Source organism: Palaemon carinicauda, chromosome 40 (assembly GCF_036898095.1).
Source record: "Palaemon carinicauda isolate YSFRI2023 chromosome 40, ASM3689809v2, whole genome shotgun sequence".
Taxonomy (NCBI): domain Eukaryota; kingdom Metazoa; phylum Arthropoda; class Malacostraca; order Decapoda; family Palaemonidae; genus Palaemon; species Palaemon carinicauda.
This window is the reverse complement of record NC_090764.1, coordinates 51,698,164-51,721,455: the sequence shown is the minus strand read 5'-3', so window position 1 is coordinate 51,721,455 and position 23,292 is coordinate 51,698,164. Positions and strand designations below refer to the sequence as shown.

The following is a 23,292-nucleotide window of genomic DNA, read 5'->3' as shown; positions in this document are numbered from 1 at the left end:
GCAACCTTCATTCACTCCCTGACGTACATCTGCTTCCACTCTACCATTTGCTGCAACAACAGACCCCAAGTACTTAAACTGATCCACCTCCTCAAGTAACTCTCCATTCAACATGACATTCAACCTCGCACCACCTTCCCTTCTCGTACATCTCATAACCTTACTCTTACCCACATTAACTCTCAACTTCCTTCTCTCACACACTCTTCCAAATTCTGTCACTAATCGGCCAAGCTTCTCTTCTGTGTCTGCAACCAGTACAGTATCATCCGCAAACAACAACTGATTTACCTCCCATTCATGGTCATTCTTGTCTACCAGTTTTAATCCTCGTCCAAGCACTCGAGCATTCACTTCTCTCACCACTCCATCAACATACAAGTTAAACAACCACGGCGACATCACACATCCCTGTCTCAGCCCCACTCTCACCGGAAACCAATCACTCACTTCATTTCCTATCCTAACACATGCTTTACTACCTTTGTAGAAACTTTTCACTGCTTGCAACAACCTTCCACCAACTCCATATAACCTCATCACAGGATGAATGTAGCAGAGAAAATATTTCTAAGTATTTTTTTTTTGAGACCATACCCTAACTATAGCCTCATTGACAATGGGCTAGTTTAGTAGATGCTAGTGCCAGCTGGTAACTTAGCCAGCAAGTTAGTGCTGACACTAGGATAGTTTGGCGGGAAGTATTTATAGCCAGTGGCCATTTAGACAATGATGATGATGATGAATATAAAAAGTTCAATAAAAAAAGAATAATACAGTAATAATAAAAATAATAATACAGTAATGATAATGAAAATTATAATATTGGTGATAATAAAAATATAAATTTCAATAATAATGATTTAGATGAAAATTATTTCCTTAAAACAATAATAATAGATTCATAGCCATCTAACACTTTTTGCAATTCATGTAATGAGTACAGTATATCTTTTATACAACATGCATTCATACTCCTCATATACTGCATTTCAATAAATGTGAAAATTCCACATCCCGCATGTTTGCATTCGGGTAAGGTGATGAAAACTGTCCAACAATGCAGAAACTTAGCCTTGATACAGGGAGGGTTGTGGCTTTACTGTAAGTGGGTCATGTTACAGTCAAGTAACTAGTAAATTGCCAAGGCATCAACTTCACTTACCACTATCCCAGACTATCTCGGCAAGTGGCAAGCTTATCAACTTGTCATTGATATTGGGAGAGTAGAGGGGTAAGTTCATTGGATGCTAGCACTAATGTTTGCTAAACCAGTTGTGTGCCAAAGTGGCTTTAAAAATTTTATTTAACCAAATGATAATCAGTTAAACCTCCACTCGCCACTATTTTTATCCTTATATTCAGCAACTTTCTACAGTATTTCATCATTGCATTGCAACAAAATCTAGCTGTTTCCTTAAATTTTTTTCTTCCCCAAATCTTCTTATACATTGGAAACAACATATTTCTACAACTCTTAATGAGAGTTTACACTAGGCTTCACAGCAAGCTGCATACATAAAACTCATCTCCAACTCCTCCAAAATTCTTGTTAACTCTGCCCACTTCACTGCTCATCAAGATGCATACAGCACTATCTTGCTCATCAAGCCAAGACTGATAGAGGATGCCTCACCTCACCCTACTTCGCTGCTGACTAATCACTAGTAACTTCTCAACTGCCATCAAGTTCTGTATGTTACTATATAGCCATGGAATGGAAATGAGAAGAAATTTGTTTTTTGATAGTCTTATCAGTACTGTATTACCCATGTTTATGGAATGCCAAATTAAAAGCATATAAAAATAGAGATTTATGTAACACCACAATGAAGAAACTAAGAAAAGAGATGATTTTTATTAATGACAAAATAAAAGAAGATACTCACAATGTGGCCATTATAAGTGCAAATACATACATACATACATATACCAAAGGCACTTCCCCCAATTTTGGGGGGTAGCCGACATCAACAATGAAACAAAACAAAAAGGGGACCTCTACTCTCTACGTTCCTTCAGCCTAACCAGAGACTCAACCGAGTTGAGCTGGTACTGCTAGGGTGCCACAGCCCAACCACCCACATTATCCACCACAGATGAAGCTTCATAATGCTGAATCCCCTACTGCTGCTACCTCCGCGGTCATCTAAGGCACCGGAGGAAGCAGCAGGGCCTACCGGAACTGCGTCACAATCGCTCGCCATTCATTCCTATTTCTAGCACGCTCTCTTGCCTCTCTCACATCTATCCTCCTATCACCCAGAGCTTTCTTCACACCATCCATCCACCCAAACCTTGGCCTTCCTCTTGTACTTCTCCCATCAACTCTTGCATTCATCACCTTCTTTAGCAGACAACCATTTTCCATTCTCTCAACATGGCCAAACCACCTCAACACATTCATATCCACTCTAGCCGCTAACTCATTTCTTACACCCGTTCTCTCCCTCACCACTTCGTTCCTAACCCTATCTACTCGAGATACACCAGCCATACTCCTTAGACACTTCATTTCAAACACATTCAATTTCTGTCTCTCCATCACTTTCATTCCCCACAACTCCGATCCATACATCACAGTTGGTACAATCACTTTCTCATACAGAACTCTTTACATTCATGCCCAACCCTCTATTTTTACTACTCCCTTAACTGCCCCCAACACTTTGCAACCTTCATTCACTCTCTGATGTACATCTGCTTCCACTCCACCATTTGCTGCAACAACAGACCCCAAGTACTTAAACTGATCCACCTCCTCAAGTAACTCTCCATTCAACATGACATTCAACCTCGCACCACCTTCCCTTCTCGTACATCTCATAACCTTACTCTTACCCACATTAACTCTCAACTTCCTTCTCTCACACACCCTTCCAAATTCTGTCACTAGTCGGTCAAGCGTCTCTTCTGTGTTTGCTACCAGTACAGTATCATCCGCAAACAACAATTGATTTACCTCCCATTCATGGTCATAGAATGCAAATAGAAAAAAAATAGAAAAAATATGGATGCCAAACATTTATTTGTTTCCTTCTTTTCTTATTACCATTTTACATTTGATAATACATTTATTTTACAGCAATGACAACAAAGGTAAATTCTTCTGCTGGTAGCAACAATCAAGTAGTGTAGAGGCAAAACGTGCTATGGCTACACTTTGCGTCATCAAGGTGGGTGGGCATACGCTGGAAGATGTGAATTCTGAACTGTGCTCTGAAGCCTAGAGTAAACTCACCTTTAGTTATTCTCATTTACACAAGGAATTGCTTGCCTACCAACAACTCAATCTTTTTCTGTTTTTTACCTTTGCATTCAAATCACCTAGCAGAGCACCCTTTCATGTTCTCCAAATATGGAGAGTCACAGAATCAGATTACAAGATGATTCCCTTTCCTTCTAATTCATCACTATTCCAGGACCATATACAATCACTAACCAATCTTTACCCATCACTACCTTACCTGAAAGTCTGTACAATTGTTAACTAAACCATTTTTAATCTTTCATCTGGACAGAGTCTTTTCCTGGTACTTTTCCTAGGTCTACAACATGCACACATTAATGAATAAGAAAAAGCAACAGCATGGAAAAAATAATTTACCATTTCTAAAATTGTCCTGATATTTCATGCCCTCATATAAATAGATACTGTAGCCTAGTACACATCGCAATAGCAATTCTTTGAGATCTCCCTTGATTTATAGGTAGTAAGTTGGCCAGGGCACCAGCTACCCGTTGAGATACTACCGCTACAGAGATATGGGGTCTTAGACTGGCCAGACAGTACTTCATTGGATCCCTCTCTCTCGTTACGGTTCATTTTCCCTTTGCCTACACATACACCGAATAGTCTGGCCTATTCTTTACATATTCTCCTCTGTCTTCATACACCTGACAACACTTTTACTAAACAATTCTTCTCTCAAGGGGTTAACTACTCCACTGAAATTGTTCAGTGGTCACATTCCTCTTAGTAAGGGTAAGAGAGACTCTTTAGCTATGGTAAGCAGCTCTTCTAGGGGAAGGACACTCCAAAATCAAACCATTGTTCTCTAGTCTTAGGTAGTGCCATAGCCTCTGTACCTTGGCTTTCCACTATCTTGGGTTAGAGTTCTCTTGCTTGAGGGTAAACTCGGGCACACTATTCTATCGAATTTCTCTTCCTAATGTTTTGTTAGTTTTAATAGTTTATTTAGGAAATATTCATTTTAATGTTATTGTTGTTAAAATTTTCTATTTTTCCTTGTTTCCTTTCCTCACTGAGCTATTTTCCCTGTTGGAGCCCCTTGGCTTATAGCATCCTGCTTTTCCAACTAGGGTTGTAGCATTGCAAATAATAATAATAATAATTACAAGGTTTATTAACAAAATTATTCTTCAATAATTGATCCACACTGGTCTCTGTCCCCAAATAAATATCTATTAATTCTTTTCCTCATTTTCACAACCTTTCTTGGTCATCCATGTCCCATGTAGTCAAAAGGTTGCCTTATGGAATAGAGTAATGACAAAATACTCGCCTTATCTAGGACCGCCTATGATCCACCTCTTAGAGAGATAAGTTTCCTGTCTTATTCTTTTCTGCAATTTTAACTTTTAAATTGTATACCATAAAAGTTTAGTTATTTTTTACCCTGGCATTTCAGACATAATGTTGACTCACAAGCTGTTCTCTGTTGTATTCAAGGCCCATCTTTATACTCTAGCAAAACCATGGTCATCAGTACAAAAATCTTATTCTCTGTGTTAGTTGAAATAAGTAATTTTTATTTATTTCAAAAAGTTTTAAACTTGAGTAGAGATTTGTCATGACTTTGATACTTAGCTAAAACTGGAGCTAGATTGCCCATGCTGCAATTCACTTGGAGTCCCAAGGGACTTAGTTAACATCCAAGGGAATCCAATAGAACTGCTAATGATACATCTCAATTACTGTTAAGTTTCAAAAGGAAAAATAATTTCTAAGAATTGTAAATCTTTAAATTTTGGTCATCTGAATCATTAGCTCTTGAGTTTGAAGCCTTTTTTATATTAAATATCTAAAATATGAACTACTTACATATGAAACACACAAATACCTCTCGAGGCAAAATGTGCTCTTTACTACATTTGCTAAGACAACTTTAGAAAATTTGGTTATTTGCTTGTTGGTTGGTTATGATGTATTCCACTCAGTACAGAACAAGCCGTCTTTCTGCATCAGCAACACAAAGCAGCAAGAGTAATAAAAATTCAACCAGATGAAGTGTCCTTAAAACTACAAATTTTATATAATTTGTAGTTTTCATAGCAATACAAACCTGGGTCATTTATATGGGGTTCCTACTAATCACGCTTTCTACGACCGGTCAATAAAGATTTTGGTTGATTGCGTCATGCCTTATGACGGGTAAACGAAGTGCATGCGCAAGGAGCAAGCAGGAGCTTGCTCACAGCATCTCTTCACAACACTCACCTGATCAGAGATGTGGGGTGGTTGAGGCGGGACCTTTGGTAAATGACTCAGGATCATATAGGCTAGCTAAGAAAAATGATAAATTTGGAAATAATTTGTATTTTTCCCGACCATACAAACCTGAAGCTCTTTACTATGGAGATACATTTGGTGACAGCTGAAACTAGTAGTATAACTTTTAGCGAGGCATTACTCTCCTCTGCTGTTTAGCAGGGGTGGTAGCAGGAGGTAGACCCACCACCCGGCTCACACACGCAGTAGCTAACAAGACGCCACTTTGCAATTGCAGGCAGGACTTCATAGGAGTAGGTGATGGTAGGCCAGTATGTGTAAAGAGCTTTAGGTTTGCATGGTTAAGAAAAATATAAATTATTTCAAACTATCATTTATTCCGGCACTTAATACAAACCTTTCAGCTCTTTACTATGGAGACTCATATTAAGGTGAGTGGAAGTCCAAGACCAACTGGCTCGTCCCTGACCCAGGGTATGACTCTTATGCTTTGTATGAGCTGTGAAGAGCACACGCTATCACCCTGCTAACTCCCAATGAGAGATAATGGTCTGAGCAATTGGGTGAAGGAGTGACTACAAAGCAATGTGACTTGTCAAGGTGTAAAGACTTTCACTTTATGCTATGCTTTTCTTACCTGGACATTACCAGACTCCCACCTCACTAGGAGAATGGGGACATAACAATATTTATGCATATATTATGATGCATAAGGGATGATGATACCCACCTACAGTCAGAGGAGGTCAGCTTGCAGAATTCCTTGGTATGCTCAAACCCCAAGAGAGGGGAGAATGAAAGTCCTTTGCCTCATACTAGACTTACAGCTGGGTAAAATCTGCCCGCTACTGACTGCTACTTGTCCTACTAGGGAGCTGAGGTGTTATTGATCACATTTTTTGCATCCACCACAGCGCCTATGGAGAATAAGTTGAGGCTCCTGTGGCTTGCGTCTCGCAGGTAGTGAGCGGTGAATGTAGTTTGACATTTCTAATACGTCCGCCAGTAAGACCTGCCTCACATTGAAGTACTCAGCATGCAAGGGATGTATGAGGGCCCCTAGCGTCATGACCTCTATGTCTCTGGTCAGAAGGGGACAAATCTGCTTGGAGAGTTTGTTCAATTACCTTCTGATCTAGGAAGAGTGAGTGCTTGTAACTCTTCTTGACTTGGCCTATACTTACAAGAAATCTATTGATCTGTCGAGTTTGAACAGTGGGTCATTTATAAAAGAAAGGAAACAATCAATGCGGTAGGTCCTGAATCTAGGATCCGCTACAGCTGGATTCTGAGTCAGGGATGCAGTCGAGTGTCACTTGTCCCTATCCCCAAGAATGGGCAATGTCATAGGACAGATCTTGTAGCTCAGTAACTCTCCTAACAGAAGTCAGGGCTACAAGAAACTGTCTTTAGCCTCCGGTCATGGTTTGAGGACCAACTCAAGAGGTTCGTTAGGCGTATTGCCTGAAATTATAGTACTCGTACTTCATTCCACGGGGGCAGTCTCACTACTAATTGAGGGCATGTATACTTGAAACTGCATATGAGGAGAGATAATTCCTTCAAGGATGAAATATTGACTCCAATTAGCTTAAAGGCGAGTTTGCAGGCTGAGTCCATTACCAACCAGTAATACAGACTGTTGAGGCGGGAAGCACATACGGCTGCAGCCCGAATGATTCGTTGCATCCGGAACTGATAGGAGAACATTGATCACCGTCCGCAATCAAGAACTCCTTGTTCATATGAGTAAGATTCCTTAGAAATGACGCTTATGCAAAGTTTTGGAGTCTAAGTATCTCAAATACCAAGATGGTAAATCCGAAAGTTAGGAAGGAACTGCCTGGAATGAAAGGTCTACTTGAGGCTAGACTACCTATGTCTAATTAGGGGAAGGTACGAGTGTAATGCATAACCTGACTTCCCAAAAAGAAAACAACAAGCAAATCTAATAATCTATCAAAACGTGGTTCAAATTATATGATGGTACATAGTCCTTATTGAAAGTAAAAGATCGCCTGCCCGTATGGGGTTTTGCAAATGTAACTTCTTTGCCTCTGCGTCAAGTGTTCAAAAAAACGAGCCTGAGCCTGCTAGCGGAAACAATGAATGTGCGACGAAACAACATTATTGGCCAAAGAAATTGGTGGTCCACTAGCTATAGAATTGTTAACAATTTTGTTTGTCCAGGAAAAGTACATACAGCTAGGGAAGCTATAATTTCTTGTTGGTAATACAGTAGATGTTTGCTCACCTGGCTTGAGGGTGGGACAAACTTCCCTGTAAGCAAATAAAAGAATAACCACAGATGAGTTGTCTTCTGAACAAGCAGTCGGAAAGCATTTCTATCTACAGTAAACCAAGTGCAGGACTTAATTTATCAAGACTCGTTGTACCCTGGGGGCACAATAAGTGGTCTGGGGTGGCCACATACGGTCAGCAGGCATCCACATCTGCAACAAAAACCCCTGAGGGTTTTGTCTTATGAGACTCGTTTATAGTCCCAGGTTCTTATCTCCCTGACAAGGTCTATCGGTCGCAAGGGTGAAAGCGCATGCCTAACCAAAGCAGCTCATGTCATCTTCTTGCACTGTAATTGCGAAGAGATCGTCAGAGAGGAAGTTCGCCCGCACACCTACTTAACGATTAGTGTTGGGTGGGCACTCTCATGAAAACAATGAAGACTTGCATGCAATGGTTATTTACCTGTGCCAGGAACCGAAACTCTTGCCAGAAGCCCAGAGGTTGGCAAGTAAAGTCTTGTGCACTCGTTATTTGGCAAAGCAAATGTTACCAGGAGCTGGGGATCGTTAGCGAGTGTTGGTATACATTAGCGAGTACTGAAAGACAATTGTGCAGATGTGAAATCTTGCGCATCTGCATGTGCAGGAAACTTAAATGTTTGTGCATGATATCTCTCTTCTAAGCTTGCACAGTTACTGCTTACTCAAAGTGAGAAGACGAAGTTACGGTAAGATGTATTGCATAGAGAAATCTGCACTGTTCTCAATGTACTTATGAGCTATACAACAAGTCCTGAATGGGCGAGTGAGGTATTAAACACTTAAGATGGTGAGCAAGCTAAATACCCTCTACAGATGGCAAGAGTTGGGTTACGGCACATTGGTATGAGTGTGCACTGAACTCCTTCAATCTTAGCGAAAGAATTATCAACTGAAAAACCCGTTTTGTCTCCGACGCGGGCCCCGTCTATGTCTCTACTCAGGTTGACTCTTAAATCAGACTGATTCGTGAAGAGGAATCCCCAGACCATACGATCATTCTATGCTCATCAATCATGTCCATGGGGCCATAATTTAGGCCACCACCCAGACTCTTTAGGGAGGATGTCTCAACCTCAATACGTTGCAGAGAAAAGTTCTCGCATAAAACTAGCATTTGATCAGTCCTTGCAGGAAATACCCTGGGATGAGTTGTAAGTTTGCTTTGAGCATGATGAAAATTCTTCACATGCAGGATACCCTGGAATGAGATGTAAGCTTGTCTTGCGCGTGAAGAGAATTTTTCATGTGCAACAAGGTTGGTGCATGTGATGATATTATCACCAGCGGGAATACAAGGCCATGTGCACGGTGACGTCATCCTGTTTATATAAAGTGGTGCATTCAGGTGTTAATCTGAACTTTCGGCCTAACTGTATTCTTCGAAGAAATTCTTGGAAGGCCAGGAATAGTTACACTCAATGTCACAGCATTATTAGGCTTGGAAGGAGAGGCCTGCTTTGAGCATGAAAGCATTGTTAACTCTTTTGGGGGCGACGCAGCCGAAGCAGTCCGACTACCCTCAAAGTAGAGATATGAAAAATCTCTGGATTCATTCCGGGAGCTCAATGGAGGAGTTTTCTGCTGTGGACCCATTGGCATACGAGGCGGGCCTTTCTCATATACAGTATATGAGTAGGAGACTGGTAATCAGGATCTGCCAATAAGGCTACCTCAATATGGGGGAAATGACAGGCTTAACTCTAATGTCACTCCAGGAAAGAGGAGATGCTTCTCACTGTTCTGATTGGAGACACTTCTACAGGTGAACATCTTATCTGCACAATCTGACAAATGTGAAAAACTGAAGGGAGGTTTTTGCCACATAGAATGACATTTCTCACTAACCCCAGTCGTACAAGACTAAGCAATGTAGAAATCTCATTAAGTTTCGTGCAATGAGAGAAAAACTCGCTCCCATTGAGAGGGAGCTCACTTCTTACAGAATTTCCATGGAGATTCTCTTCAACAACTCTTGTCTAGGCAAGAGGGACACAGGGACAAAAAGGATGTATGCCTATGGCCGTTCGACTCATATGGATGCCACAATAGTCGCTATCCTGGTCTAGGCAAAAAACGTAAATAGAGGAAGTGAGAGCATAACCTGTTCACTTTGCGACCAGTGTTCTGAAGAGATGCTGTGAGCAAGCTCCCGCTTGCTCATTGCGCATGCGCCATGTTTACCCAGCACGAAGCATGACGCAATCAACCAAAATTTGGATTGGCCGGTTGTAGAAAAGATGATTAGGAGTAACCCCATATAAATAACTTAGAAGTTTGTATCTGCGTAGGAATAAATTCACACTGATTCCCTGCTAAAAGAAAATCACAAATTACTTCTAAATTAATCAAAATACAGTACTGTAAATGGAATATCTGTTTAAGTTACCTAACTGAAGTTTTTCAAAATGTACTAAAGCGGAGATCAAACCAGCAAGAAATGGATGAACAAGCAGAAGCATAAATTTATACATTGAATAACAGATCATTACCTGAAAACTGCCAATTTGTTGAGATGACGAAGGAGTGTGAGCAAATATAATGGTGGTATGAGTAGTAACATCCAGACACGTTGACTAATTTGTGGGATGTACACGTTAAGATTCCTACAGAGGTAAATCAGATAGCCACAGCAAAAACCTGTAGAAATGGTAAATACAGTATGTAAAGATATTCATTACCACAGACAAACTAATACCGTAATTTTCTTAAATCATGTATGCTACTAAATATAAGTTGATTTTTTTTAAGTTTTCATCTTCATCTGTCATTACTATCTAGGTTTCTTTGTTCTCTTTCTCTCTAATGGTCACTTTTCATTTTAATATTATTGTATTTCTTTGAACATTAGGCTAATCATGTAAGTAATCCTACTCATAATTTCCAAAACTAGCTCATAACCAAATTACTGATGCTATTATCTTATTTTCTAGAACTACATGCATACTTTTTCTTTCTTTTTAATATAATCAGTAGTACTCAATGGAGATTCTAATTTGCATCCTGCTATTCACTCTTCTATCTCACAGTTATCAGTTTTCTCAACTGAATTTTATGCTAATGACAGTTAAATAAGGCATGGTTATTACACGCTTTAATAGGCCAATATATTTGCACTAAAATGTTTTCTATAATAAAAAATTGTGTATGAATCAATCAAACAATCCATGGGAAATTACTTACCTAAAACCATTCTTCTCCCTTCTACATTCTTCAAACGCTCTCTTCCTCTATTCTAATAATTGTAGTTAATAAAATACTTGAATGCAGTTCACCGAATTTCACAGCTAGATGAAAATTATTTTTAGCTAGATGAAAATTATTTTTAAGGCTGTTAATATTACATTGAACTCTGTAGGGATATGGTTTACTGATGTTTATTTTTATCAGGCTTGCTTCCAAATTATCATTTGGATTTGGTTAAGTTTTTCTATAGATTTTTCAAGATGAAGAGTGCATGTTGCACAATTCTTTATTGGATGATAAATACAAAAAAAGCACAATTGTGGATTTCTAATCCACCATACTAGTTTTTATTTTTGTTCTTTAAGTTATCACTTAGATTAATAATGTATATTCATATCTTTGATGACAAGAAATTAATTTTTGCAGCAGTCACTGCTGTTGCAAGAATATTTTTGAGCTAACGTTTTCTGTTGTTAAAAAACTGTGTAATCGTTAATTTATCAGTTATGCCTTTAACTGGAGATCAATTTATTTCTTCAAGGAGCATGTAGTTATTTAGGTTTCTGTTACCTACTTCAGTATTATATGGATTCTTATAAACTCAAACCTTTATTTACAACATGTTTGGTAACCTGATAAGTAACAACATCAAGTTCAGATTTAGAGGCTGGTAGTCGAGGCAATGTTTGTTTCCATAACAATTGGATTTGGTATACAGCATTAGTAAAGTAAATGAATCTTCCTGTAGATTCACTCTCGAAAAAAATTCTTATATATATATATATATATATATATATATATATATATATATATATATATATATATATATATATATATATATATATATATGTATATAGATATAGATATATAAATTGTATATATATATATATATATATATATATATATATATATATATATATATATATATATATATATATATATATATATATATATATATAAACATCCTACTTTTCAAACTAGGGTTGTAGCTTAGCAGTTAATAAAATATAAATATATAAATATATATATATATATATATATATATATATATATATATATATATATATATATATATATATATATAGGTACTGTATATATACATACATATATCTATATATATATATATATATATATATATATTATATATCTATATATTATAAATATCTATATTATATATATTTATATATATACATATATATACATACATATACATATATATATATATATATATATATATATATATATATATATATATATATATATATATATATACACACAGTATTATATATATATATATATATATATATATATATATATATATATATATATATATATATATACACACATATATATATATATATATATATATATATATATATATATGTATATATCTATGTATCTATGTTTCTATCTTGAGCTTTTAATTCAATACTTCTCCATTCGTCATATCTTACTTTGCGCTTCATAGACCTCAGCCATGTAGGCCTGGGTCTTCCAACTCTTCTAGTGCATAGTGGAGCCCAGCTGAACGTTTGGTGAACTAATCTCTCTCGGGGAGTGCGAAGAGCATATGTAATTTCAGTTGATTAGATTTCCAAATTTTACTTAACCGAGCCATTGTCTGATTTACTCTTTTCAATCTTTCACTAAACTCTAACTCTAAAGACCTTGTATTGGAGATCATAGTTTCTGAATACTTAGTTGATTCTACCTCATTAGCCCTTTCTCCTCCACATGATATTTCATCTTCCATTGCATATTCAGTTCTCATCATCACTGTCATTCTTCTATTTATCTTGAGCCCAACCTCGTGTAATATTTCATGCATTCTGGTAAGCAAGCATTGCAAACCCTGCAGTGTTCTGCTAACAATGACAGCATCATCATTATACTCTAGGTCTGCTAAATTCCTATCACCAATCCAGTCCAATCCTTCTCGGCCATCTCCAACTGTTCTACGCATTACACAATTAATTAGGATGATAAACATCATAGGTGACAACACATTCCCTTGGAGTACTCAAATGTTCACTGGAAATTTATTTGATAAGAATCCATTAACATTAACTTTGTACTTGCTATGCTCATAAATAGACAATCAAATTCACATATCTAAGAGGATTTCGATAATAATGTGAGACTCTCCACAAAATTGGCTGCTACACACTATCAAAGGCTTTATTATAGTCCACAAACGCCATCAAAAGGGGATTTCTATATTCTATGCATTACTGTACAACATGTCTCAAAATGGACATTTTTTTTCAGTACAACTTTTTCCTTTTCGAAATCCTGCTTATTCATCTCTCAGCTTTTCATCAATCTTATGTTTGGGAATAAAAGGATGGATGTACTGGCCTTGTTTGAAACAAAGATAGAGGGAAAGGGTGAAGTGATGTTTGGTGAAGTGACAAGTACTGTCTGGGATTGAAAGGGAAAGACCAAGAGGGTGTGGTTTTATTGCTGAGTGAGTGGATGACATGAGGTATGCTCAGTGAATGGATGACATGAGGTAGTGGAATAGGAGGAGGTATCATCTAGGTTAATGTGGGTAAGGGTTAGGTTGAGTAGGGAATGTTGGGCTTTTGTTAGTGTGTATGGGCTGGGTTTACAGAAAAGTGAAGACAAGCTAAATGAATTCTGGAATAAATTAACTAGGTGTGTAGAAGGACCAGGTAGAAGGAATTATGTAGTTGTGATGGGTGACTTAAATGCCAGATTGGGTGCTGGAGAAGTAAAAGGTGTCCTTGGGAAGTATGACATACCATGTGAAAATGAGAGTGGTGAGAGATTAGCAGATGTGTATGTTGAACAAGAGCTGGTGATAAGTAGTTTTTTCAGAAGAGACACAATAAGTATACATGGGTAGAGTGGCAAATGGAAGTGGTAGAAAGGATATTAATGGATTATGTGTTAATAATATGAAGGATATTTGGAAGATTTAAAGATGAGCATATGAAGAGAATAAGAAGAAGTTTTGGAAAGAAGTGAAGAGAGTAAGGAAGGCCGGCTCAAGAATTGAAGAGACAGTGAAAGATGGAAATGGGAGGTTGTTAAAAAGAGAGGAGGCAAGGAAAAGATGGGCGGAATATTTTGAAAGTTTACTGAATGTTGAGGATAATAGGGAGGCAGACATAATTGCTGTTGCAGGTGTTGAGGTGCCAGTGATGGGAGATGAGAATGAGAGAGAGATTACAATAGATGAAGTGAGGAGAGCACTAGATGAAACGAGAGTAGGAAAAGCGTCTGGTATGATGGTGTGAGAGCTGAGATGTTGAAGGAAGGGGGTGTGACTGTACTTGAATGGTTGGTGAGATTGTTTAATGTGTGTTTTGTGTTGTCAATGGTACCAGTAGATTGGGTTTGTGCATGTATTGTACCACTATATAAGGGTAAGGGAGATGTGCATGAGTGTTGTAATTCAAGAGGTATTAGTTTGTTAAGCGTAGTTGGAAAAGTGTATGGTAAAGTAATGATTAATAGGATCAAGGATAAAACAGAGAATGCAATCTTAGAAATACAGGGTGGTTTTAGAAGAGGTAGGGGTTGTATGAATCAGATTTTTACAGTTAGGCAGATATGCAAGAAATATTTAGCAAAAGGTAAGGAGGTGTATGTTGCGTTTATGGATCGGGAGAAAGCGTATGATAGAGTTGATAGGGAAGCAATGTGGAATGTGATGAGGTTATATGGAGTTGGTAGAAAGTTGTTGCAAGCAGTGAAAAGTTTCTACAAAGGTAGTAAAGCATGTGTTAGGATAGGAAATGAAGTGAGTGATTGGTTTCCTGTGATAGTGGGGCTGAGACAGGGATGTGTGATGTCACCGTGGTTGTTCAACTTGTATGTTGATGGAGTGGTGAGAGAGGTGAATGCTCGAGTGCTTGGACGAGGATTAAAACTGGTAGACGAGAATGACCATGAATGGGAGGTAAATCAGTTGTTGTTTGCGGATGATACTGTACTGGTTGCAGACACAGAAGAGAAGCTTGGCCGATTAGTGACAGAATTTGGAAGAGTGTGAGAGAGAAGGAAGTTGAGAGTTAATGTGGGTAAGAGTAAGGTTATGAGATGTACGAGAAGGGAAGGTGGTGCAAGGTTGAATGTCATGTTGAATGGAGAGCTACTTGAGGAAGTGGATCAGTTTAAGTACTTGGGGTCTGTTGTTGCAGCAAATGGTGGAGTGGAAGCAGATGTACGTCAGCGAGTGAATGAAGGTTGCAAATTGTTGGGGGCAGTTAAGGGAGTAGTAAAAAATAGAGGGTTGGGCATGAATGAAAAAAAGAGTTCTATATGAGAAAGTGATTGTACCAACTGTGATGTATGGATCGGAGTTGTGGGGAATGAAAGTGACAGAGAGACAGAAATTGAATGTGTTTGAGATGAAGTGTCTAAGGAGTATGGCTGGTGTATCTCGAGTAGATAGGGTTAGGAACGAAGTGGTGAGAGTGAGAACGGGTGTAAGAAATGAGTTAGCAGCTAGAGTGGATATGAATGTGTTGAGGTGGTTTGGCCATGTTGAGAGAATGGAAAATGGCTGTCTGCTAAAGAAGGTGATGAATGCAGGAGTTGATGGGAGAAGTACAAGAGGGAGGCCAAGGTTTGGGTGGATGGATGGAGTGAAGAAAGCTCTGGGTAATAGGAGGATAGATGTGAGAGAGGCAAGAGAGCGTGCTAGAAATAGGAATGAATGGCGAGCGATTGTGACGCAGTTCCGGTAGGTCCTGCTGCTTCCTCCAATGCCTTAGATGACCGCGGAGGTAGCAGCAGTAGGGGATTCAGCATTATGAAGCTTCTGTGGTGGAATAATGTGGGAGGGTGGGCTATGGCACCCTAGCAGTACCAGCTGAACTCGGTTGAGTCCCTGTTTAGGCTGGAGGAACGTAGAGAGTAGAGGTCCCCTTTTTTGTTTTGTTTCTTTTGTTGATGTCGGCTACCCCCCAAAATTAGGGGAAGTGCCTTGGTATATGTATGTATGTATGTACATGTTTAGGGGTATAGCAAAAGAGTGGAAAAATAGTAGGGGGGGTGTAAAAGGGAGGTAGTGAAGATTGAAGAGCTTAAAAAACCGGAGGTAAATGTGAATATCAAAAAAGGTTGGAAATGGCATATGACAGGATGAAAGGAAGAGGAAATGGTGATCTGGAGGAATGGAAATTAGTAAAAGAAATTTTGTTGGGATTGTAAGTGATGTATGTGGCAACAGGATTGTTGGAGGCAGCATAAGGAAGGGTAGTGAATGGTGGAATGGAGTCAAGATTAAAGTATAAGACAAAAAGAGGGCATTTAAAAAATGGCTGCAGAGTAATAGTGTAGAGAAGTAGGAAGGATAGAGAAAAATGGGGACCTATTTAGACATTTTACCCTTACAGTGAAGCAGCAATATTTGGTAAAGGACGCTGCATTTGGTACGAAACCTACCATGGCTACCGAACAGTATCTACTGATGTCTGTTCGCAGAGGGATGACTCTTGGTATGCATATTTTCTCTCATTCTCCCTATTCACAAGAGAAGGATTATGTAGGACAAAAAGAGCAGGAAGATGACCTTACTCTTACTGATAGTGCAGGCATTTATTCTTTTGAGAAAGAGCACGTGTAGCCAGAGTGTAAGCACATGTATTGCATACTGATGAGTAGAGTATCTTCAAGGAAGGAATGTTCCTGGTACACATCTCACTTTAAAAATGCACTGGCCACTGTAAAACTACAGCATAAAGTTTCTTGGCTTATTAGAAGACTAATGTGAGCTATCAGAAGAGGGTAAGAGTAGCTTATGGGGAGGTCAAGGTGAAGGCACGCTGCTGTAGAGGAGCACGCGCGAAGAGTCGAGGGAGGGTGCACATGAGAGGGAACGTGAACATGTGTCGGCTAACTCCCATAAGAGAATGAGGGCATACTCTAGTAGGAGAGCACTTGTTTGAGATGAGGGTTTGCTCCCATAGGAGTGTGAGGGCATCTTCCTGTAGGAGAAAAGTTGCTCGAGATGAGAGGAATGCTCCAATAAAAGAGCAAGAGCAAACAGATGAGGTGGATACTCCCACAGGAACATGTGCAAACAGGTGAGGAGAGTGCACTTAACAGGTGAGATGGCACTCTATAGGAGCACACACAGTAACACATAACAGGAGTGTGTGAATAGGTGAAAAAGGGAAAAGAAGAGCCGAGCGCTTTCCTTCCAACTGGCAGTGTGAAGAGACGAAGGTGCATCAGAGGTGAAGAAGTAATGAAGTTATCCTTCTATTGCAACGATGGCCGGTTTCCTCAGTTACAATGACATTGTCTTCACTAGTCTGCACTTGAGAGAGAATAAACAGTAACAGGAATGCTAATAAATACAAACAATTATATTTTGGTAGATCACACAGAAAACCAACAGTTGGTTACAGTTATCATAAACTGCAATACCTTTCTTCTTCATCCTTAATTCCCTTGCACATAACTAACTACCAACAATTATTTAGAAAAAATTAAATTTAGCTATTTGGTGGCGACGGGGTACGTTTGTAGTCTCGGGTAGCTTAAATTAAAGTGGCTACTAAGCGTACTGGCTAAGGGGGGGGGGCAAGGATCTTCTGCCGCCCTCCAATAACTACTGATACCTTGTTATTAATTTTTACAGCAGAGTTCTAGCCAAGCTGAAAACACACTCAAGGCTAGGGGTTTGCATTTGTGTAAGAACAAATACCTTAATGGGATCATCTCTGATTAATTTACAAGCTTGCTTAGGCAGTTTGGCTATCAGTGTCTAGGCTACAATACTTAGAAGTTCTACCTATGGAAAATTTATAATGAATACAAATATACCTAAATCTAAAAAAGCATGACTCACCGATTTGTGAGATGACAATAGCAATGTCTACAAGTCTTTTACCACCAGGTCCAAAAGCATAGAGGCCAACATCCCCATATGTAAGGTCAGTGGATGGAGTTGGAGGATGCCGCTCATCATCGTCTTCATCATCAGAAGAATCTGGAGGTATCAACGGTACCTATGTATACATAAGAAAAATGGATGTTAAAAGAAACTAATCTTATCAACAGTACCTGTTATAAATATATAGCATTCCTGTTTGCTCTAAATATGCTGTATAAACAGTAAATGTCTGAATTGACTAATAAACACAAATATAAGAACTCTTCACCTACTAAGTCACCATGTCATTAGCTATATTGATAATTTGAAGTAGCTGATAAGGTAAAATCAAGTTGGGAGGAGGACATATCATGAGGAAAAAATTTACATACTGTGTTCCTGCTTTGTGTCCATACAAAGTATGTTTTGTGGCTAAACAAAGTATAAACCTAATTAACTGGTATAAAAAGGTTCCATTATGTTCTAATAAATCTATTCCTGAGATACCCTTATGCTTTGGATTAAAGAGTGTGATTATATGCATACTTAGTATAAAATGACCCTGCCAACCCTGTGAGATTCCAGTCACAGTCAGAATATGTCTTAACTTTACAAATTGCAATGATGGTTTGGAATAACTATTAAAATAGTCAGTTTATAATAACTTCTTAAAGGAAATACTAATTTCAATGTCCCTATACAGCTAAATAGTTCATTAATTTATTACCATAAATTACATTATGCTAAAAAAGGGAAAACAATAACAAATATAATAAATCATGATCCAATTTTGATCGGGATGATATTGGAAGATTGTTACAATTTTGTTTGGCAAATAATAACTTACTTTGTAAATCTGCTAAAAAAAATTTAGGGACCAAATCAACAGACAAATATGTTATTTTCATTAGTAAAATAAATTTTTGAATATACTTACCCGATAATCATGTAGCTGTCAACTCCGTTGCCCGACAGAATTCTATGGAGGGATACGCCAGCTATCACAATACTAGAAGGGGGTGTACTTACCAGCGCCACCTGTGGCCAGGTACTCAAGTACTTCTTGTTGACACCTCCTCAATTATTCCTCGGTCCCACTGGTTCTCTATGGGGAGGAAGGGAGGGTCAATTAAATCATGATTATCGGGTAAGTATATTCAAAAATTTATTTTACTAATGAAAATAACATTTTTCAATATTAAACTTACCCGATAATCATGTAGCTGATTCACACCCAGGGGGGTGGGTGAAAACCAGTGTACAAGATTAAAGGATAGCTAAGTATCCCATATTTCATATAACAGTTATCTCAAATAACAATGAAATAATAAGTACCTGGTAAGGAAGTCGAATTGAACCGTTACTCTGCCTCTTTTTTAAGTTCGTCTTCCTTACTGAGCGCAGCGTTCCTCTTGGAGGCTGAATCAACCCAAAGGTGCTAAAGTATACAGGGCTGCAACCCATACTAAAGGACCTCATCACAACCTTTAACCTCGGCGCTTCTCAAGAAAGAATTGACCACCCGCCAAATCAACAAGGATGTGGAAGGCTTCTTAGCCGACCGTACAACCCATAAAAAGTATTCAAGAGAAAGGTTAAAAGGTTATGGGATTATGGGAATGTAGTGGCTGAGCCCTCGCCTACTACTGCATTCGTTGCTACGAATGATCCCAGGGTGTAGCAGTACTCGTAAAGAGACTGGACATCTTTGAGATAGAATGATGCGAACACTGACTTGCTTCTCCAATAGGTTGCATCCATAACACTCTGCAGAGAATGGTTCTGTTTGAAGGCCACTGAAGTAGCCACAGCTCCCACTTCATGTGTCCTTACCTTCAGCAAAGCAAGGTCTTCTTCCTTCAGATGAGAAAGTGTTTCTCTAATCAGAAGCCTGAATAGTAAGAAACTGAGTTCTTAGAACTTGGAAAAGAAGGTTTCTTGATAGCACACTATAAGGCTTCTGATTGTCCTTGTAAAGGTTAAGACCTTTTTAGATAGTACCTAAGAGCTCTAACTGGGCAAAGTACTCTCTTCAGATCATTCCCCACCAAGTTGGACAGGCTTGGGATCTCGAACGACTTAGGCCAAGGACGTGAAGGAAGCTCGTTTAGCAAAAACCGAGCTGCAAGGAACATGTAGCCGTTACAGATGTGAAAACAATGATCCTGCTGAAGGCGTGGATCTCACTTACTCTTTTAGCTGTTGTCAAGCACACGAGGAAAAGAGTTTTTAATGTGAGGTCCTAAAAAGAGGCTGATTGGAGAGGTTCAAATCTTGATGACATAAGGAACCTTAGGACCACGTCTAGATTCCAGCCTGGAGTGGACAACCGACGTTCCTTTGAGGTCTCAAAAGACCTAGGGAGGTCCTGTAGGTCTTTGTTGGTGGAAAGATCCAAGCCTCTGTGGCGGAAAACCGCTGCCAACATACTTCTGTAACCCTTGATCGTAGGAGCTGAAAGGGATCTTACTTTCCTTAGATATAACAGGAAGTCAGCAATCTGGGTTACAGTGGTACTGGTTGAGGAAACTGCATTGGTCTTGTACCAGCTACGGAAGACTTCCCCTTGAGACTGATAGATTCTGAGAGTGGATGTTCTCCTTGCTTTGGCAATCGCTCTGGCTGCCTCCTTCGAAAAGCCCCTAGCTCTTGAGAGTGTTTCGAAAGTCTGAAGGCAGTCAGACGAAGAGCGTGAAGGATTGGGTGTACCTTCTTTACGTGAGGTAGACTTAGAAGGTTCACTCCTAGAGGAAGAGTCTTGGGAATGTCGACCAGCCATGCAGTACCTCTAAGAACCATTCTCTCGCGGACCAGAGCGGAGCCAACCAACGTCAGCCGTGTCCCTTTGTGAGAGGAGAACTTTTGAAGTACCCTGTTGACAATTTTGAACGGCGGGAATGCATACAGGTCGAGGTGGAACCAATCCAGCAGAAAAGCATCCACGTGAACTGCTGATGGGTCTGGAATCGGAGAACAATACAACAGGAGTCTCTAGGTTATCGAGGTAGTGAACAGATCTATGGTTGGCTGACCCCACAGGGCCCAAAGTCTGTTGCAAACATTCTTGAGAAGGGTCCACTCTGTGGGGATGACCTGACCCTTCCGTCTGAGGTGATCTGCCATGACATTCATACCGCCCTGAATGAACCTCGTTACCAGTTAGCTTTCGATCTTAAGACCAGATGAGTAGGTCCCTTGCGATCTAGAACAACTTCCACGAAAGAGTCCCTCCCTGCTTGAAGATGTAAGCCAGGGCTGTGGTGTTGTCAGAGTCTACCTCCACCACTTTGTTAAGCTGGAGGGACTTGAAGTTTATCAAGGCCAGAATAACCGCCAACAACTTCTTGCAAATGATGTGAAGTGTCCTTTGCTCCTGATTCCATGTTCCCGAGCATTCTTGTCCGTCCAAAGTCGCACCCCAGCCCATGTCTGATGCGTCCGAGAGGAGACGGCGGTCGTGTTTCTGAACAGCCAAAGGTAGACTTCCTTGAGAAGAAAGCTGTTCTTATACCACGCGAGAGAAGACCTCCTCTCTTCGGAAACAGGAACTGAGACCGTCTCTAGCGTCATGTCCTTTATCCAGTGAGCAGCTAGATGATACTGAAGGGGGGGAAGGTGGAGTCTCCCTAACACGAAGAACAGGGCCAGAGATGAAAGTGTCCCTGTTAGACTCATCCACTACCTGACTGAGCATCGGTTCCTTCTCAGCATGCTCTGGATGCATTCTAGGGCTTGGAAGATCCTTGGGGCCGACGGAAAAGTCCGAAAAGCTCGACTCTGAAGATCCATACCCAAGGAGACAATGGTCTGGGATGGAACGAGCTGAGACTCCTCAAAATTGACCAGGAGGCCCAGTTCCTTGGTCAGATCCATAGTCCATTTGAAAATCTCCAGACATCGACGACTTGTGGGAGCTCTTAAAAGCCAGTCGTCTGACGGAGCCGGACACAAGATCATGATACTGCTGCACAGTCTGTGAACTGTCAATCATGGGCAAGCGAGGAAGTACAGTGACAACCCGAATCTGTCTAGACTGTCTGGGTCGTACAGACAACTCCTTAACGGGTTGCTGAGGTTGCCGCACTGCGTCACAACAAGTCACTTCTGTTGGTTGTTGAACGTCTTCCCCGTGACACATTGACTCCGTAAACAAAAAATCCTCTAACAAGGACTAAGCTTGGACTGCATGTCATGCAACACAGCTCAAGGTCTATGGGAGCAGGTGTGGTAACAGACGGGATTAGCGACTGAAGTGGAACCATTACCTCCCTGGAAGCATGTTATGCTTAAATAAAAGTCCATAAGAGGTTATGCAGCTAAAGGCTCCCTCCAAATGACAGAGTCCTCAAGGGAATATCAGAAGGAGGGAGAAAAGAACTTTCTCATCTACAGGGACCTTATCCTAGAAAAGCTAAGTTCTCTGAGTGAGGGTTCACTGGTGCAAAAGCAGCAGACTAGAAGGCAACGTAATGAAACTGCTTGACAGTCTAGTGAGTTGGCAACAACCCAAGATGTGTGACTGAGAAGCATGCGGTAAGGTATGCAGAGCATGATGTATGCAGAGTATGCTGTATGCAGAGCATGCTGTATGTAGAGCATGTTGTATGCAGAGCATGCTGAATGCAGAGCATGCTGTATGCAGAGCATGTTGTATGCAGAGCATGCTGAATGCAGAGCATGCTGAATGCAGAGCATGCTGTATGCAGAGCATGCTGTATGCAGAGCATGCTGTATGCAGAGCATGTAGTAAGCAGAGCCTGCTGTAAGGAAAGCAGAGCGTGTGCATGGCGTTTAACATTTCTCAGAAATTCCATGACCAGTGCTAGAGTGCTTTATGCATGCTTGCATGGGGTTTAAAAATCAACATAATGTTTACCTTACATTCATAACTCATGATTCATATTTTTGCCATGGTTTGAAAATGGAGGTAAGGTATGCTGAACAGCAGAGTCAGAACGAGCTGGAACAACAATAGTTGTGGTTTCCTCTTCAAGACTCTGTTGAGGGAACACCTGAGGCTCAGTCTGCAAAGGCTGAATAAAAGACAAGCAGAAGGAAGGCGCATGGGTGGAGGAGGCTGACTCCTAGCATGAGTGGTTGAACCCAAGGGTTGCGCTTGCTGAGCGGTTGGCGGAAGCGGAGTAGCAAGTTCCAGTTCCTGTGGTGTGAGCGGAGCGCGATGAGGAAAAGGCTGCGCAGAACAAGGTAAATGTCTCGCAAGCTGAGGCTCCTGAGGCGCAAGGCTAAGGTGTTGTGGTGCTTGCCTTGTGGAGGGTTGAGCTCGCTGCAGCGAGAGCAGAGGAGACTGACTCATGGACGGGAGAGGTTGTTGTACCTCAACCGAGTGTTGCATCACTGGTGGAGCAGCAAGTGGAGGCGGAGGAAGAGAGGTATAATCCTCCTGATCCCATTGTAAAGGTTGCCTTAAGGAAGGCGGAGGCTGAACACCATAGGGAACAGCAAACTCAGCACGTGGCTCAACATCGTACGCCTGGCAG

The 23,292-nt window shown here is 40.1% G+C and overlaps 1 protein-coding gene across 1 annotated transcript in view; it reads right to left on the bottom strand.

Moving 5' to 3' along the window:
- Nucleotides 1-23,292, bottom strand: part of LOC137631778 (uncharacterized) — a 143,650-nt gene that overhangs the window by 80,918 nt on the left and 39,440 nt on the right. The window contains exons 3-4 of the mRNA XM_068363737.1: nt 17,771-17,930; nt 10,248-10,395 (exon numbers count right to left, since the gene is read on the bottom strand). Of these exons, the coding sequence (XP_068219838.1) occupies nt 10,248-10,395; nt 17,771-17,930 (308 nt within the window). The remainder of the gene's footprint in view (nt 1-10,247; nt 10,396-17,770; nt 17,931-23,292) is intronic.